The sequence below is a fragment of the Mus caroli genome, chromosome 4 (assembly GCF_900094665.2).
Source record: "Mus caroli chromosome 4, CAROLI_EIJ_v1.1, whole genome shotgun sequence".
NCBI lineage: Eukaryota > Metazoa > Chordata > Mammalia > Rodentia > Muridae > Mus > Mus caroli.
The window spans coordinates 16,925,898-16,945,794 of record NC_034573.1 but is presented as its reverse complement, the minus strand read 5'-3'; the positions used below and the strand labels follow the sequence as shown (position 1 = coordinate 16,945,794).

Genomic DNA, 19,897 nt, shown 5'->3' with positions numbered 1-19,897 from the left:
GCTTTTATATATGATGTATTTATGATTTCCTCAGAGCTGGGGCAGGGGGAAGCGCTGTGTGATGGTTTGTATATTCTCGGACCAGGGAGTGGCACCATTTGGAAGTGTGGCCTTGTTGGAATAGGTGTGACCTGGTTGGAGTAGGTGTGTCACTGTGGGTGTGAGCTTGAGACTCTCACCCCAGGTGCCTGGAAGTCAGTCTTCCACTAGCAGCCTTTGGATGAAGGCGTAGAACTCTCAGCTCTGCCTGAGCCATGACAGCCTGGATGCTGCCATGCTCTCACCTTGATGATAATGGACTGAACCTCTGAACCTGTAAGCTAGCCCCAATTAAATGCTGTTTTTTATAAGACTTGCCTTGGTCATGGTGTCTGTTCACAGCAGTAGAACCCTAACTAAGACATGGTGCGATACGCATGTGGAACATGACCAGCAGTAAACTGAGCACTGTGAAGCTGGGGAACAGGAGGGTGCGTGTTCTTAGACTGCTGTTTGTACTTGAGAACGCTCTTTCACAATGAAAGTATTAAAAACACAGCAGCCCCCACACCTGACTTGCCTTGTCTTTAGGTGCGGAGTGCTTCCTGGAAGCTCTGGGTTGATGGGCATTTTCTACAGTCACGGTGCCCTTGTTATGATCTTGGTCTGTTTCTTGTAAACTTCTGCATTTACTCATTTTCCCCAAAAGTACAGGTTTTGAAACCTATGCCACATGTAACATAAAACATTTTCAGCGTATGAATTCTTTTCAACACTTGTAACTTACTAGAAATATAAAAAGAAAATTTTATAATAAAAATATATTAAGAAATATATTTTTAAAATTCTACTATAAGTATGGGTGTTTTGATGGCATGGATGTTGTGCACCACTTGCATGCGGACCCACGGAGGCCAGAAGAGGGTACTGAATACCCTGGAACTAGAACTGGAGTTACACACAGCTGTCAGCTCACAAGCCGTGAGGGTGCTTGGAACTGAACCAGGATCCTATGGAAAAGCAGCCAGTGCTCTTAGCTGCTGACCCATCTCTCCAGTCCACTTAAAAGGGTAATTTTCTTAACAATTTCAAAATACAAGGTTAAAAGATTTAATCCGGGAGAATAAGAAACTATATATACTTCATGCACACATACACAAACCTGGTATCAAACACACCACACAGACCTAATTCTGTGTAAACCATGACTCTGTGACAGAGAAAGCCAACAGATGTTTAAATAATTAAATAGATGCATACTCTTTACGAGAATGTTGTGATTTCTCCTCCTTACCCTTTCTTCTATGATAGGAAGTGAGATATCAATGAAGGGATCCTTCATAGTAGAGATCTTAAAGGAAAATAAGATGGAGACATTCGGTTAGAATTCTAGCATAGATGCACACTGTTGTTAAGGAGAAAAATAAATCAAACCTCTCAGACAACTTATAACTTTAACTTATAAGTTAAAATACTGTATGAAGTGTTTAGGAATAAAAAGTAGACAAGCATTTGACCGATTTATCAGGATAATCTGTTTTAGATCCTGGTATAAGAGAGAAATCAGCATTTCTGTCCACTGCTGTATAAAATGTAGTAATAGTTTCAGTCACATTTTATGTTTCAGTGTCATAAGTAGGAGGAGATACAATAATCCCTGTTTTCTAAAACTAGAGATGATAGAGGACCTGGAAAATTTTTATTCTTATTAAAATCTGATAAAAGTTTAATCTACTGTAGTCAACCACATTTTCAGAAATATTTTCTTAACAAGCAGTTGAAAAACCTATAAAAGTTCATGCCTGCTTTATGTTGTTGAAGTTGGCATTTAAATATGAAGTACAAAATCAAAGATTAAGAGTAAGAGTTTCTACAGACATACACACCCCCCTCTGTACAACACATAACCACAAACAAACCCAAAAGCCTGACTCAAATGTGATAGTCTTTTTCTGTCCCCACATTTTAGGACGGGGCACTGTGACCATTACTTGTTTCAGGGATGTCTCTCTCATCTCAGTCTAAACTAGAAGCTAATCTATTGGATCCCATTAGCCAGGCTTATCTGACATGCACCACTCGGGGAGCTGACACAGGAGAACTCCATTTCAAAGCCTGAGCTACACAGACACAGCAAAATGGAGTGAGGAAAAGCCTAATAACCTCACAAGGAAGTCAAGAGGAAAAACAGTCATATAGCACAGAAACACATGGACTTAGAAACACTTAAAAGTGTGCTTACCACTTAGAAGTGGAAGGTATATATTACGAAAATCATTACGTAGCCATGTGCCAAGATTTTTTTAATGGCAAGACTTCATGTAGAAGAAAAACTCTTTGCTGTCATTATCACCAGCTCTTTTAGATTAGAAAAGCTGAATAGCATGCTGAGTACAGGAGAAACACACTCTACTCAGAATCCCTGAGTTGTTGTAACCTTTACCCATAGGATTTCTACAGGAAAGTTAAGTGATGGCCGCTGTCATAACAGTATATTTCTACTTTCTGCAGTAATGGGTTTCATGTACTGTAAGTCTTAGAGCCTGGGCAAGCAAAGCTTTATAAAGGAAAGGCAGTTCACTTGCAGAAAACTAGTTACTTCTGAGACACCACTACTGTCCTTTAAGAGGTTTTATTTGTGTATGAGGCAAATATTGGGAACTTGAATTGGTACTTGCTGTTATTGTAAGTAAGTCTATCAACTTATTAGATCACATCCATGATTTTGCTATTGTTATCTTCCGATAACCACTGTGATACCTGAGAAATAAAGCAACACAACACAACAATGTGACTGTGGTGTATTCCATGAAGTGAATTCTAGGTACTTACGTTCGCACATTCTTCACACATGACTGTGCTGGTTAATTCGCCAATAAAGATGCGATCTATGAAGTTCATCTTCACACCTTCCTTTCCATAGGCTGTTAAAAGAACACATTTCTTCTAAATTAAAAAAATTCACAGAACAACCACTGATCCGAGAGTGACATGCTACTATTCAAGTCATGTGGATAAAATATAGCTTGTGTTATATCCAATAATGCATTTTAATATATCACGTTACATCTTTCTCCTTTACAATTTTATAGAGGAACTGTGACTATTGAGTTCCATAATCTTTAAGAATTAATATCATGTAGGTCCCAGGAATTGAATTCCGCTTGCCAGGGTTGGCAGCATGTATCTTTACTTGCTGAGTCATCTTGCCAGAGCAAATTATTTTTAATAGGTAAATATAGCAGTAACCTCTAATTCATACTCCACCCAAGATGCTATTAACTTTTTTGACGTCTCTGTATCTAATCTAAAGGTGGACAGGACAGGGAAAAATAACTGTTTCAAGGCTAAAGATGCCAGAATCACAGCAATAAAAAGGGGGTATAAAATACAGTATGTGAAGCATAGAATAAGAACTCACCCTGGGGAATTAGTATAAATACACACACACGTGCTTGGTGATTACTTTAAAAGTTGAAATCATTTGATTTATGAAGTGCTTAGAAATCAAAGGAAGCTGTGCTAATGGTTGGCCTTAAAATAACTGGTGTTGGAGAAAACTGACCAAACAATAGGTTGTATGTATGTGTAGTTAAATTAGTTGCCACACACACAGGCTGGTCTCAAGCTCACAGAGATCCACATGCCTCTGCCTCCCAGTGCTGGAATTAAAGGCATGCGCCACCATTATCCAGCTGACAGAAAGTATATTAACAAACCTGTTCACTGGTTTTTAAAATCTATCCTTTGCAAGCCTGTACTTTTGTTGAAAACTATTAAAAGGCATTATCCAAAGCACTGAATAACAGAGAAGACATTCTTTAATACCAATAGACATTTTATAGTAACTATTAAGAAATTCTGTCTGCCAGGCGTGGTGGCGCACGCCTTTAATCCCAGCACTCGGGAGGCAGAGGCAGGCGGATTTCTGAGTTCGAGGCCAGCCTGGTCTACAAAGTGAGTGCCAGGACAGCCAGGGCTACACAGAGAAACCCTGTCTCGAAAAACCAAAAAAAAAAAAAAAAAAAAAAAAAAAAGAAATTCTGTCTTCTTAAGAAAAAATGCACAAAAAGGAGACACAAGTTGAAAGAAAACCAGCGTTATTGCTCTATGCATGCACTAGATGGCAGCATTGCAACACAGAGTAACAAGGCACACGCTGGAGAAATTATGCCCCACTCACCTCCTTGGGAGACAGGGTCTCACTATGTAGCTCTGGCTGTCTTGGAACACACTATGTAGACAAAGCTGGCCTCAAACTCCTAGAGACCCACCTGCCTTTGCCTCCCAAGTGCTGCAATTAAAGGTGTGCACCACTGTCCCAACTGTAACTACAACAGTGTTAGAGCACTTACTTACAAATTACAGTCATATATTATAAACAGTATAATACCACAAAAATAAAGTTAGAAATAAAATACATACGACATCTTACAGTGTCCTTTACAATGATGAGCTCAAACTAACAGAATTTCAAGACAAAATGTACACTAAGTGAGAATTAGATGTCACAGGATATAAATTCGAACTGCAATATCTGAACAAGCCTTGCTTAACCACTGGCTTGTCTCATGTTGGCAGACTGTAGCAAAAGGCTGAAGGAGGCAAGGCGTGCTGCTATTTATTATTAGTCTCTTAAATAAACAGTGAGTCCGCAACATCTTTGGAGCTTATAGGCATTTTGTCTAGATAAAACTAGGTAAGGTAACTGCCCTCACAAGTGGGCTTAAACCTTCTCCAGAGGTGGTTAACCAATGCTTGATAGTGTAAGCCTGGGAAACAATGGAGGTACAGGGGTGGGGTGGGGGCGTGGGGAGGGTAGACTCATGTGGGGAACATGTTTCTGATGGTGAACTAGACATAGCAGCGAACTGTTTTCTATAGACCAGTGTCTCCTGACTTAAATAAGCGAAGCCCCTCCTTACAATAAACAGTGGTGTGCTCACACTCATGGCTGTCCCAGGATGCAGAAAATAAAGAGATAGTCTGGGCCCATCCCTAAACAAGTCACTTACACAACTCCCTCTAAGGCAGGGAACACTGCAGAAGAGGGGACAGGAAATATTTAAGAGCCAGAAGACAGGGGGAAGGGCTACCAAATTTCATTCTCTAGATGTCATACAACTATCTAGATGTCATACAACATGTACACATGTAAAGTGTACATGTGAAATTGTAAAATAATAATAATAAGCCATTTAAGAAGAAAACCCTTAGGTATATCAGCAAGCCTCCTCATCTAACATAAAAGTGCTACAGCTCAGTTCTCAAGGGAGGGCACTACTTTCTGTAATTCCTGGAGTCTCTCTTAGAAGATCCTATGTATGGATGTGTCAATCTACACATGTGATATCAGTTCAATTAAAAAAATGCAACCAGGTGATGGTGGCTCACTCCTTTAATTCCAGCACTTGGGAAGCAAAGGCTAGTAGGTCTCTGAGTTAGAAGCCACCCTGGTCTACAGAGTGCGTTCGAGGACAGCCAACGCTACACAGTGAAACCCTATCTTGAAAAACCAACCAAACAAAAATAGGTAAAAGAAAAACAAGCACCCATATATAGTCATGCGTTCTTTCTATGGCAGACATTTTTTCTTGTGGACAGATTCTGAGTCAGCAATTTCAAATGTTCAAGTATGGGTTTCACAGGAAGACTGTTGATACCCATTTCTATAGTGACATAATGTCACCTATATTTCTCAAGCTCAAAGCATCAAAGCAGCACCTTCTAGAAGCACCACTTGAGTCCTGTCTCCTTACCTGGTCTTAGTTACCACTCATCAGTTTCCTCACCTAGAAAGCCAGTTGCTGTTGATGATTGAAGTTTTTCAAGTCCTTCACAGGCCCGGACAGGTCCCCAGCAAGCATCTCTGGCATCTAGTCTAGTTTATTTTAACACTGAGCAAGCATCTCCCCATCCTTTTCCTTGAGAGAGTATTCCCTAATTTTTAGCTTTGGATTTATCTATTTAATATATGAGTGTTTTGCTTAACATAAATACCATACACATGAACGTCAGAAGGTGTTGGGTCCTCTGGACCTGGAATTACAGATGGTTATGAGCCACCTCTGTGGAGCCTGGGACCTGAATGTGGGTCCTTTGTAAGAGCAACAAGTGCTCTTAAGAACTCAGCATCTCCAGCCCCTTAATTTGGGGGAGTCAGGTTCTCAGCTGTGCAGCCTTGTCATTCGAAAGAGGCTGCTCTGTGCTCTGCCTCTGTGCCCAGCCCTAGAGATTTCTTGCCTCCCTTTAACAGAGAAGGGTATGACCCTTTCCACTGTATCCAACTACCTGCCTACACTGCCCACATTGCCCAGTTATGAAATAATTAAAGCTGTCCTCCACCCTGTAGCACAGCACAGGGCTCTAATCACAAACCCATTTTTGAGGGACCATCTGTGAAGCCACACCCACCTAGCCCTTACTGCAACATTCAAACAGAGACACTCTTGCTAGAATAGTCTCTCACAAATTAGAATGAACTGAATTCTAGTCACATGTAACAAGATTCTAGTCTTCCCAACATAAAAGGTATGCTTCTGTACATGGCTCTAATTCTTACAACCAAGAGACTCAAGTTAGCAAGGATTCTTAAGAACATGACTGTGAAGCCTGGACAAGAACTAGGGCTCACAGAAAAATCACAGCATTTTGCAGTTGACAATGTTTTTGTCAATAAGTAAAACAGATCCCACAGTTTCATCTTAAATACACAGCACTATCTGTCGTACTAAGCAATGTAGGACTATTTCCTCTATGATTTGTCTCCTCAGTCATTGCCCACAAGAGTCAAGTACTACACAATAGTATCTTTGCAACACACACACACACCTTAAAACACAACACACCATTGTAGCTGTAAAACCCAATGTAATACTAAAGTAATATATTCTAATGTGCATTTATTTACAACCACCCGGACAAGTTCATTCTACAGCTCTGATATCAGCAGCTCACATATTCCTAATGTCCCACGTGGAGGAGCTGTAGGAATAGCGCAGACAGAGTCATCTCCAACACTGTGAAAAGGGAAGATACACCACTGGGTTGTGCCTCTGCTCCCCTGCACCATAGGTCAGAACCTGGGGAGACACACTCTCCTCCTAAGGTTACTACCTTAGAGATAAGTCCACGTGCTCAATTGCTCCTCTGTAAAGAACCTGTTTTAGGTTATTAGCATATATTCCTGTTATATAATAACAGAGTTTCATTACATTTTCATACATGTCCTTCATCATATTTATCCATAACACTTCTGTATCTCCCACTCCCACTGATCCCTTCCTCCTGTGTACAGGAGAATGGGTGAAGGGAGGTCATCTACAGACACATGGCCATCTCCGCACTCAGGGAAGGATAGGCTTTACGACCCCTCCCCTCTTCGGGACAGTTTTGTTCAGGCACTGGAATAGCACAGCGGCTGGAAGTTCCTGAGTGCGAGGCCAGGCTATGTGCAGAGGAAGGTGTTCTCCAACACTCTACCCTCCCCTGGTTCGTAGCTCCTTTCCCTCACCTACCCTGTCATGTTCCCCGACCCTTGGAGGGAAGAAGAAACCTTAACAAATTGCTCTATGACGTAATTTTTAACAGAGTCAACATACCTTTGACTTTTTTTCTAGTTTCATCATCAGCAGTCTTGGTAGTTGGGTTGTTGAATGCTTTTAGAATGCTGGCTTGTATCCTCTGTAAAACAGAGATATGAGAATCCAGTGAGGGTTCAAGAAGCTCTCATTCACAACAAAGGACAACACAGCAAGGTACACTGTGCGTCTTGGCTACTACCTTTAAAGTAAAATATTGAAATCTTAAATAGGTACTTATTGTTAGGAAATGTGGTTTTTATTGTTTTGAATTTTTTTGTAAGATTGAGACTTGCTGAACATATACACATTTAGAAATGCTAACCTATCTTTCACTTGTACAATTCCACAAAGGAACCAACCTTCTACCTAGGCATGCTAGCCCATGCCTGTAATCTCAGCATTTGGGGGCAGGGGCAGGACTGTGAAGTAGGGCCAGTCTGGACTCACAAACAGAGAAAGACCTTGCTTCTAAAGTCAATTCAAAAGGAAAAACAAAGGAAAACAAAACTACTAAGCTTCCCTAATGACAAATTTTCATAGATAAGAGTTAACTTTCTGTTTAGGTTTCCTCTCACATTTAACGAATTTCGCAAAAGCCAAGTAACCCAACTCAGCTTCTCTTCAGGTTTAGAGTAGCTCTCCCCTTCTCCCTCCATCTAAACTGTCATTCCTTGTCAAGACAAAAAAACAAAACAAAACAAAGCAAGCAAACAAACAAACAAACAAAAACAAAAAAGAAAAGAAAAAGAAAAAAAGGAAACAAAAGATCAGATCACATGAAACTTTCTGTCCATAAAGAAACATTAATATATAAGACGCTATCAGATTAGACACTGCAGGCTCTCAAAAAAAAAAAAAAAAAAAAAAAAAATAAACAAAAAAAAAAAAAAAAAAAAAAAAAAGTGCATACACACAGGAACCCTAAAATCCAGACTATTAACTAACATCTTTCAAGAATTTCCCAATCACAATTATGGCAATCGTTACACTCAGTGTTGTTAATAATGGCTGTGTCTTCAGTTGCTTGTAGTAAGTTACAAGGTTTCTATTCCTACACCTGGGTGGGAGTGTGTGTTCCTGTGTGCTACTGAGCTCCGAAGCTGGGGCTCACACATGCTACCACTGAGCCACACACTCATGGCCCTTATTTTTACATCTTCTGTCTATGTTAGGCAAGTCTCATTCTTGCCAAAAATTTTCAAAACAGAACAAACTATGTGTTCCAATAAGAAATACCTATTTAAGTCAACAAATTATTAGCCTTCACATAAGTTGTATCTCTAATTAAGATATATTTTGTCAAGTGTAACATTATTACATAAGGTGAAAGAAAAATTGTAATCTTTGAAAAGACACTTTTCTATGTATTGGTTCCAGGTTTTACTATATGAAACTACGGTCTGAGAGGTAGATGGGTGGGGAGACAGCTCAGTAGGTAACATACTTGTCGTGGAAGCAGGAGGACCAAAAAATTGAATCCAGGGTGGGTGAGGGCCTTCCTGTGATCCCAGTGCGGGAGCCGTGCAGGCAGGAATCCAGTGTATAAAAAGTGTGGACAGAGAATCATCTGAGTAAGCTGGCTAGCTAGACTAGCCGAGAGGATGACTTCCTGGTTCAGCAAGAGACAGCACTTTGACATGCAGCATAAGGAAGTACTAAGGAAGATGCCAAAGTCAACCTTGGTCATCCATGCAAAAACATACATGCACCAACACATGGGAACACACACATGAAAAACAAAATAGAACAAAACACAACTCTACTGCTTGAGATAAACTATTTAAAAGGGTTTATTGTATTTATACGTGTCTGTGTATAAGGTGTATGTGTGTGAGCATGTACTTAAGGAATCCAGAAGAGGGCATTGGATCCCCTGGATTTAGAGTTACAGATCTTTGTCAACAGGCTGATGTGTGAGCTGGGAACTGAACTTTGGCCCTGCCAGAGCAGCCTGTGCTCTTAAATGCTGAGCCATCTCTCCATCCCCTGACAAAGGTTTTATACTGTGAAAATGACACAGAACTCTTTGTTTAAAAAGCAAATGCCAAAGTCACACTACCTGGTATACTTCAACAGAAAATTAAAAACACTATATATCAGAAGTTAAGATACTTCCCAATGTTCAGAAGTAATTTCAGACCTAAATATTTGAATAAATTGAAACAATAAAAGCAAATAGATTAAAAAGGCAAATTATGAATTTGAAGAAAATGCCAAAACCAAATAAAAGTAGAAGGCAAAATTTCAAAGGAAATGAAAACAGAAACTGAAGAGAAATAATATATGAATACAAAAGTAATTATTTGGGTTTGGAATTTGTTTGGTATTTGGGTATAATTATTTGTTTGAAAGTACTAGATATCTTAATATAATAAAGGGAAGCTGAATATCATATTTAAATAAAATAAAAAATAAAATAAATGTAAAAATTAAAAATAAATAAATAAATGTTTAAAAAAATTCTAAATAACCCCAAGAGAATATTTTCCAACATAATTACATTTGAAACTTGAGGGAAAATATAGTGGGCAATTTTCCAAGAAAATACAATTTTTTAAATTAATTCTAGAAAAGACAGAAAATCATCTACCATGCCAGGAGGAAGAAGGAAGAAGGAAGGAAGAAGGAAGAAGGAAAACAAATAAAACCCTAATAATTTCACAGATTGCCACAAAATCTGTTTTAAGCAATAGAATAATAATTTTTAAAAAGGTTCCAAGCTGGGTGGTAGTGATGCACGTCTTTAATCTCAGCACTTGGAAGGCAGAGCCAGCCTGGTTTAGAGAGTAGGTTTCAAAACAGCAAGGGCTGCACACAGAAAAAAAACCTGCATCTCAAAACAACGACAACAACAACAGATATTCCAAACCACCTTTATGAAGAATAGAATAAGGCTAAAAGTGACTTGGAGCTGAGGAAATAGCGCAGTAGGTAGACTGCGGCCTGGCAGACAGGCCCTGCATTCAAACTGCAGTCCTGGGGGCGTGAAAAGGACCACCTGGCAAACACCGCCGACTCCCAAGCCTCTCAATTAACATGGCTCTCACCCTCTTAAGCTCCAACTATAGATCTATAATAAACTCACAAAACAAAAACCAAAAACACACACAAAAATGACCTTCACATTCATGTTACAAGAAAAGGAAACGCCAGGCATGGAGCTGCTTAAACACACACCAGGGTGCAACTAGCTGAGACATTCTGCCTTTAACACATCTTACTCAACAATAGGTTAAAAGGATGTATCTTAAATAATAATAATAGTCTATTCTTAGTGACAGCTCAAGTAAAAAGGTAAAAAATAACAAAGAAAGCTTGAATTTGAAGGGGGGAAAGGCTACCCATAAAAGAACTGTTTATAGTATATATAATCATATATTCTGTATATACACAAACATGTATAATTTTGACTCACATGCTCCTTTTAGCAAGCATGGCAGTCAAGTTAGCAATAACATATTCCTCAACTCTATAGTCACAAAACCTTAAGAAACAGGATGAAAGGTCCATAGTTTTACGTCATTTCTACGCAGTTCTGGTGGCAGACAAGACTGAAGCCCAGGGCAGTGACACGTGTCCACCACAGCACACTTAGCATCTGTTCATTCCCAGGCGGGACAATGAAGTTCCCGCCTGCAGATGCACGGTAACTGACCAGCACGGCTGCCCGGCTTATGAGGCTAAGCACATCCACAGACATGACAGGTTAATTTTATCACACTGTCTATGGCCCTCAATTAGAAGAATAAGAGCAATGTGTTCTGGCTGAGTTTTTATGGTCCTTGTACAACAGAGGAAGACAATGCAAAGAAAATTCTTAATTAATTTGCAATGATGTATGACTATCATAAGTATACTTCTGCAGAAAAAAACCCACAAAGCTATAGGAAAATGTGACTAAAATTTAGTTCAGGGGACAGTTAATGTCTCCAAAATGTAAATGTCATTGTACATTTCTTAATTTATCTTTAAAAAGAGTATAACATGATGTAGTAGTTACCCTTCAACTTATTCAGATAATATATTCAAAATAGTTGCAAACTGCCAGGAAACCAGACAGAATAACCTAATAATAACTGGTGACTTTGCTTTCTTTCCAGCTCAAGTTCTCACTAAGCTGTAAGAAATGTGTCCAACAGTCTTCACAGAGCTCCACCCAGGTATAAAAGGAGACAAAAACCGCACTTTCTCAGAGGAAGTCATAACTTTAGGGAAAACGATAGAAAATAGTAGCAATCTTTCTTTTGAATTCCTTGGCTTTTGAGACAGGGTCTCACTATGTAGCGTAGGCTTGCCTAGAACTCCACCCTCCATCCTCTTGCCTCCTCCAGAGTACAGCAATTAACCAGAATGTGACACCATGCCAGGTCGACACAAATCACATTTTTTAAAACCATGATTTATTTTTATTTTATGTGCATGGGTGTTTTATGTCTGCATGTTTATCAGTGTTGCAAGTGTTGGATCCTTTGGAATTTAAATTACAGACAGTTGTGAGGTACCATATAGATGCTGGGAACTGAACCTGGGTACTATGGAAAAGCAGCCAGTGCTCTTAAGAGCTGAGTCATCTTCCCAGCCACCATGACACAAATCTTAACAGAAGGTAGTCGGTTCAAAATCAAAGTACACAGAAAAATGGTGGAGCAGAAGAGAGGGAGTGGGAGGGCTAAAAGCTGAAGCCAGCTGAGTAAGAATGTCAGAGAAGGGCATTATTACAGCACATACGGTTTTGTAGAGCGGAGAAATCAACTCATTCTTTGTTTTGCTGAGATAATTTTTAAGAAAACATCAGAACCCTGACGCCGCTAAAACTAGCCATTAATACAATTAATTAATAAAATTAATATAGTTCAAACAAAGCAGGCTTTTTGAGGACTTGCATGGCTTCTGTAAGCCCCTGGGATGAGTGAAGGATGGCGGGGGAACTTACCTTGCCATAGAAGCACTCTGTTTACACTTGACATACTGCCACATAGATTAAGAAGTGTATTTGCTTTGGCTGGGCAGTGGTGGTGCACACCTTTAATCCCAGCACTTGAGAGGCAGAGACAGGCGGATTTCTGAGTTCGAGGCCAGCCTGGTCTACAGAGTGAGTTCAGAGTGAGGCCAAGGCTATACAAAGAAACCCTGTCTCGAAAAACCAAAAAAACCCAAAACCAAAACCAAAACCAAAAAACCAAATAAAAACAAAAAAGCAAGAAGTGTATTTGCTTTGAAAAGAGAAGGTTGTACCTTACTATCTAATTATACCTAACAGAACGGCCCATGGCATATGTAAGACAGACAATGAGTCTGAAGCTGAAGGCAGGCTTACAACTGCTACACGCACTTAGAAATATCTGCTTTGAGAAAGGCAGAAAATCCAGTGTTAGTCTATTTTTCTCTTTCTGTAACATGAAACAAGCCTTAGGGTCAAGGCCCGCCTGGGTTATAAAGCAAGACCTGCTTTGAAAAACCCAGGGAGAAAGAGAATGGCATGTAAGAGGCATCTGAGGAGCGACAGTGCCAGTGCCTGCTTGCATCCCTCCTCCTCATTCTCACACCTTATCCAAACCCAACTACCCCCAAAAGATGCCATTTCCAAGTATCATTACCGTGTGACTTTAGGAATTATGTTTCTAGTACAGGTACTTTTGGGAACACTTTAGAAATATAGCAATGTAGAAAATGTGCTGTGTATCTGACGTCTTTAACATTTTGTGCCCGCACTAATAAGTTACACACTATCTATATGTAATCCCCCAAAAGTTAAATTTCACCAACATCATATTAAAGCCAATAAACAACCAGTAAGTTAAGGAACAGGACTGGAATAAGCACTGTCTCAGGAGCTTGCTTTAGCAGCTACTCTTTTTAAAGAATGATCCTTCATTCCCCAAATCAGGCTGAAGGTCTACTCCCTGAGCCACGGTGTGAACCTAACCCCGCATGAGGCAATGAAGGTCTACTCTGAGAACTGCAAATCACAACAGTCATCCTAGGTTTTGCACACGTGAAACTGAAGTGTGCAAATTACGACTTTCAGCATGAGAAGTGAACATTGCTCAGTCTGCTGACAGAAATGAAAATCTTCTAAAAGCCAGAACAATTAGAGGAAAGGAGAATAGGGGTAATAAGGAGGTCACGTCCTAGATTCAAGACAACATTTTTACCCTTCTTTTTTTTCTTCTTTTTTCTTTTCTCCCTCCTTCTGTTCCCTTCCTTCCTTCTTTTCTGAGACAGGGGCTCACTATAAGGACCAGGCTGGCCTCCAACTCACAGAGAACTGCCTGACTTTACCTCCCATGTACTGGGATTGAAAGCATACAACACGACTCCTGGCTCCTTTGTCTTGAGAGGGATCTCACTATATACTCCTGGGTCCAAACAGCCCTCCTCCATCAGCCTCTTGAGTATCTGGGACTGTAAATTTGCAACACAGTGAGTTTTGTCTCTACGCTACTTTGAATTATTTTGTTTGATTTATTTTAAAAGCTAAGAGACATTAAGAAAAACAGGGCTTTATACTTTTATACAAAAGTATAGAAGAAATAAACTTACTGAAGAAAGGCAACAATGCAGATAAAAATTACTTCTTACTATACTTTAATATTAGAGAAATGATTCTCGATTCATACCCTTGCCTTTAAGAGAACATGTGACAAGCATTAAGGATCTGACCTTTGTCTCTTCTGTCCTCACTGCATCCAACAGATGGTGCAGAAGCTCCTGGCTGTCCTGTTGCTGGAAACCTTTAAACCGAGGAGCCCTAGGATTTTACAAAGCAGAGAAGAAAAAATAATCATTCCTTGAATCCTGAGCAACACATCAGTCTTACTTACGATCATTTTGAAATAAGTTAACAGTCAGCTTGCTACTTTTCAAGTAAACAGACAAGATGCTGTTCCTCTTCCAGTGAAAGTGAGCCACCAGGTATACACTGTGAACAAATGGTTAGCTTTTATTAAGCAAACCATACACAGTGCTGACAGCTTTATGCACTTTTAACTCCTTTATCCCCAATCTCACGGAATGAGGGACCAAAAAAGTTAATATGCAAAGTCATACAGCCAGCCAGAGAAATAGAACTAAGATCCAGGCCTCTGTAATTTATCTTTTTACCTTGAAGAACAAACAGATGAAAATTTATTCAGCCATTTTATATGATTACACTGTAACTGTGATCAGACACCAGAAGAGGGCACTGGACACCATTACAGATGGTTGTGAGCTACCATGCGGTTGCTGGGAATTGAAGAACAGTCAGTATTCTTAACCACTGAGCTGTCTCTTCAGCCCTACATTCTGTATCTTTAATATATTCATTTGCTTTCTGTTTTAGAATATATTAAGTTACAGAATATACAGTAATATAACTGTATATTGCTAACTATGTGATATACTCCTCCTAAAGATTTTACAATTAGATTTCCTGTGTGACTGGATTAGACAGTTAAGTGCTATGCACAGAGATACTAAAAGCCCTGTACTCTTCCCAAATATTCCCTTTTCACTTTCATACTGGATTTAGTTTTATTGAGAGGTCTACATATAAGGAAAGTGTGAATTTTTCTGAGTCTGGTTTATTTGAGTTAACATTTTAATCTCCTGTTCCATCGATTTCTATGCAAATATTACATTTTTTTTCTTTATGCCTGTGTTGTGTAGGCATACATTTTCTTTATCTATTTGTGCACTGACAACACCTACACTAATTCCGTACACTGTGACTTGGCTGTTGTGACTATTGTTGTAGTAAACATGAATGTACATGACTTCTGTGTGCTGACATAAATGCTCAGTTACAGTAGTGCTGGGTCATCATGGGTCAATCTACTTTTAGTTTTCTGAGGAACAGAAATGCCCAGTCATGTCTTGACTCTGCTCTGATAACTTCCCACCACCAGTAACAATGCTTCAATGTTAGCAGGACATAGTCACAGATGATTATGTAGCCCCTTATTCATTTACAATCAACAAAAGGCTGAGATACTGAATTTGAGACCAGGGACAAAATGCTGAGGTGTGTATTTTATATACCAAAGCACACCTGGCCGCTAGGTTCTCCCAGCATCCCTCAGTCCCTACCTGGAATACCCAGCCTCTGACCCGGAACTTTCCAGTACAGGGGCTGGAAAGTTCCCTTCTCCATTGGCTCTTTGATATATAATCTAGATATTTTGCTCTCTCCCCACTTCTCCTTCTCTTCTCTCTCTCTGTACATACTTTTTCTTTCTCTTCCCTCTCCCTTCTTTCTCCCTCCCCAATGTGAGTTCCCTAGTCTCTGTCTTTGAGGGAGGCTAGTGAACTCACAGCTTCCGAATAAACCTGTGTTCATATATTCCAATCTGGCTTAAACTGGCTCACTTCACCAGCAGAGAAGTAACTTCTCACATACGAGGCACCAACAAAAGAAATTTATCTCTTATGCTGCCTTCTAGATTTCACAGGTGAGTGATGGTCTCAAGCTTAGCCCCAGCCTGACTATTCAGTTCCGCCTCAAAAAAACCACAAGCCCAGGTAGCACAAGTAACTCATGCGACACAAAAACAGCTGGAATCCTGGTAGATACATTTACAATACTGTATCATAGACGAGTCAGGACAGACTTCATTTGCTTCTCAGTGTGTTGCCCACATACTAGGTGAGCTAATTAATTTCTGAGTCTGGGGACAGACATCAGTTCTTCAGAGGGCGGAGACATTGCCTCTTTGTCTTGGCAGTCTGGGCAGCAACTAAGCAGGAGTAAAACCCTTGCTGTGGGAATGCTGCATTAGTACTTTGTGACCTCATTGTTCATATTAAGAATACACACACACTCACTTCTGACAAAGCTGATTGAAAAGAACTTTAGGAGAAAGTGGTCCTTTTTCAGCTTCCTTCATGCTGTGAAGAAACAGGAACAAGGCTGAAGTCAGTGGTCCTGGGCTCGAGAGTTCCACCACTAACGGCTCCTTTGAAAACATGATCAATGCTATGTCAGAAATACGGAATTTCAAAACAAAACATTGCCAAGACTCTAAGAGCTACAACTATTTAAATGACAGTAACTAAATTATCTCAAGTATGTTAACTTTTAGTCCTTCATCTATGAAATACTGAAAATATACAACAGGATTAAATGCTGTGACTGAGTCCAGTTACAGAAATGCAGTCATTCTTTTTTGTTTGTTTGTTTTTTCTTTTTTTCTTTTTTTTTTAGGTTTTTCGAGACAGGGTTTCTCTGTGTAGCCCTGGTTGTCCTGGGACTCACTTTGTAGACCAGGCTGGCCTCGAACTCAGAAATCGGCCTGCCTCTGCCTCCTGAGTGCTGGGATTAAAGGCATGTGCCACCACGCCCGGATGAAATGCAGTTATTCTTAAGAGACGTGTGTCACTCAATCTGAAACAATGGACCTCAAAGAAGGGAACTTCTCCAGGAATCTCATCCTGGGAGACAGGAAAGGTGCCAACCAGAGGGGAGCGGGGAGCGTGATTTCACAATGCTAACAACTTATCAGACCACTTTGGTCTCATTTGACCCCTGGCTCAGAGTAACATGGCCTCCCTGTGGGTCTTAGTTAGGCCAGCTTCTGAATGCCAGGGACTGCTTCTTGTTAATTTCTTTATTTCTAATTAAATTTTCATCATCACACTAGACTGCCTATGAGATGGCTGCTTTCCAGCCAAAGGCACCTGCTCTTGAACCCAGTGACCTTGGGATTCAATCCCCAGGAGCCACATTGGAGAGAAATGAATGCCTCAAGTTGCCCTCTGACCCCAACCTGCATCATGCCATGCACACACATGTACACACCAAATTAGTAAATTGTTAATAAAAATATTTTAAACCTTCAGATGTTAAATATTTCAATCTAACTTTAAAGAACAAAAACAAAAACCTTAATCTGAGTACATATTACCATTTACTACAAAACAAGGGTCCATAACATTTTGCTCAATAAAAGTTTGACTCTATTTTTTTCCAGCATGTGCACATAAAAAGTGCCTTAATATTTTTGTACCTTTTTAACCGTGATATGTCTGAATTACAGAATAACTTAAAGTTATGATTTCTGAAAAAGTTATCTGATTATTTTTTATGAGACACTCTGAATGATGTTTTAGAGACCTCTGACCACATTTGGCAGTTTAGAGAAACAGAAAATAAGTATTTTGGAAACAGGTACTTGTACTCGTTACTCACCAGCTGTGGAGCTGACGAAAGAGAAATCTTCAATTTGGTGCCATCTTCTTTTATCTCGTTCATCAGTTCAAAAAGAATGTAAGTCTGAGCCAAGTTCTAAACAACAGAAAAAGTTAAGCCTCCTGATTCAGTTATGCTGTGTCTCTGATCTGATGAAATGAATACTCTGAGAGATTCAAATCTCACGTAGCACAGCAAAGCACATCCATTTAAAACGTAAAGGCTTAGGTGACTGCACTCTACATCTGTCATGACTATGACTAAGGAAGCCATGGAAGATAACAGACTTCCAGGTAGCACTGCTGAGTGCAACACCATCACGACGTCATGACCAACAACTACCCAAAGGAAAACAGATAGAACTGGTAGAGTAACCGTTAACAGTCCCTGAACAGTCTGCACTACAGCTGTGTGTGTGCTCGTATTAACTCGTTCAAGTAACTCTTACAGCTTACAAATCATTCTGATAGCTCTTACCTGAATGACTGCATTAAAAAAGCAAGTGTTCCCTAAGTTTGTGATGCCTTTGACAGATGGCACAGTGCAGCCTTTCTTCCCCTTCTTTATTTCGCCTGCTTCACGTTTTTCTTCACAAAGTTTTATGATTCTAGAAAATGCACCTAGGAGTTACAGAAAACATAACTGGCATGAAACAGAAGACTAAATCTGAGTCTCTTGACAATTTAAATAAATCACGGAAAGCAAACAAGAAGAGCACAAACCAAAGTGTCTTTGGTTTTACATCTATTGCTGTTGAACTGAACTCACTCTACCACAGGTATCTGTACCTGACATCACAGTACAGAATAACTTCTGTAGTCAGGACATGGCCTTCAACGTTTAAAGTGAGGAAGGGGAAAAGACCTTCCTTCTACATGCCATCCCCCAAAACCAAAGGAGTACGTGCTAAAGACAAGTTGATTCTAAGCCTCCCGGAGCAAAGGTGGCAAGTGAACCCATAAAACTGCCGATGCGCCAAAGAATATGAAAGGGCTCAAAAGAGCAAGGACCACTTGCATTTGGGGAATACTCTGATAATTACAGCACATGGAAGGAAGAAGCAGAACGACCAGAAATTCAAGGTCATCTTCAGCTACAAATACAGTTTGAAGTCAGCCTGGACTACAGGAGATCTTGCTCAGAACAAACCACTGGCATCAAGATTTGAACATCAAGGTAAATAAGGGTATTAAAAGAGATTACAGAATGAATGCAAATTGATTTTTTAAATGAGATTAAGTTATGAGGGGAAATTCTGATGTTTTTTTCTAACTTAAAAACATTTAATGTATAGAGGTATTTTTGAGTACATGTATGCCGCCTATATACTACTTAGCATGCCCAGTGCCCACAAAGGCCAAAGAGGGCACCGGATTCCCTGGGAATAGAGTTATAGATGGTTGTGAGTCACCACGTGAGTACTGGGAATCAAATCCAGATCCTCTGAAAATACAGCCAGTGCTCTTAACCACTAAGCCATCTCTTCAGCCCCCAAAGGGAAAACTTCCTTTGTCTCTGTCTCTGTCTCTTTTTGTGAGACAGGATCTCACTATGTAGCTCCGGATGTCCCAGAACTCATTACATACACTAGGCTGTCCTCAAACTCCACAGAGATTCACCTGCTGCCACCTCTGCCTCCTAAGTGCTGGGATTCAACTCGAGCATGCCCACGCCAGGCTCAGAGGGGAAACATCTAATGAAAAGATGACAACTAGCAAACAGGAGGAAGGACGGGGTCAGGAAAACTTCCATCTAGCAGTGATGATGCCTTTTCAAGCCTGGCAACTTTCCTGCAAATTTGAAATCTTAAAAGGTAAAACAGTTGATGGGATCATAGCATACTACAAAAACATAAAAAGTCTAAGTAATAAACTCGAGTGCCATGCTTTCTAGACAATTTAGATAACTAGTACATATCTAAAAATTGCATCATTATTAGTTTTTATTTTCTTTTGAAACAGGGTTCATGCAGTTCTGGTTGACCTAAAATTTGACATGTAGATCAGGTTGGTTTTGAACATGCCTCAGCCCCCTAACGCTGGGGTTAAAGGCATGTAACACCATGTCCAGTTGAAAACTGCATTATTAGTTTTTCAATGACAACTCCTAGCATCTATAAACTGACATGCTGATCTATGTAATTGTAACTCAATTGTAACTGTGTAAA

At 39.9% G+C, this 19,897-nt stretch overlaps 1 protein-coding gene across 4 annotated transcripts in view; it reads right to left on the bottom strand.

Moving 5' to 3' along the window:
• Usp45 (ubiquitin specific peptidase 45) overlaps positions 1 to 19,897 on the bottom strand; it is an 80,195-nt gene that overhangs the window by 18,847 nt on the left and 41,451 nt on the right. For 3 of the 4 annotated variants that reach the window (XM_021160939.2, XM_021160938.2, XM_029475890.1), the window contains exons 6-13: positions 18,208 to 18,350; positions 17,731 to 17,826; positions 16,368 to 16,498; positions 14,226 to 14,313; positions 7,581 to 7,662; positions 2,812 to 2,903; positions 1,274 to 1,330; positions 560 to 703 (exon numbers count right to left, since the gene is read on the bottom strand). In XM_021160939.2, coding sequence (XP_021016598.1) covers positions 560 to 703; positions 1,274 to 1,330; positions 2,812 to 2,903; positions 7,581 to 7,662; positions 14,226 to 14,313; positions 16,368 to 16,498; positions 17,731 to 17,826; positions 18,208 to 18,350 — 833 coding nt within the window. The remainder of the gene's footprint in view (positions 1 to 559; positions 704 to 1,273; positions 1,331 to 2,811; positions 2,904 to 7,580; positions 7,663 to 14,225; positions 14,314 to 16,367; positions 16,499 to 17,730; positions 17,827 to 18,207; positions 18,351 to 19,897) is intronic. The other variant, XM_029475891.1, reaches the window with a different exon arrangement.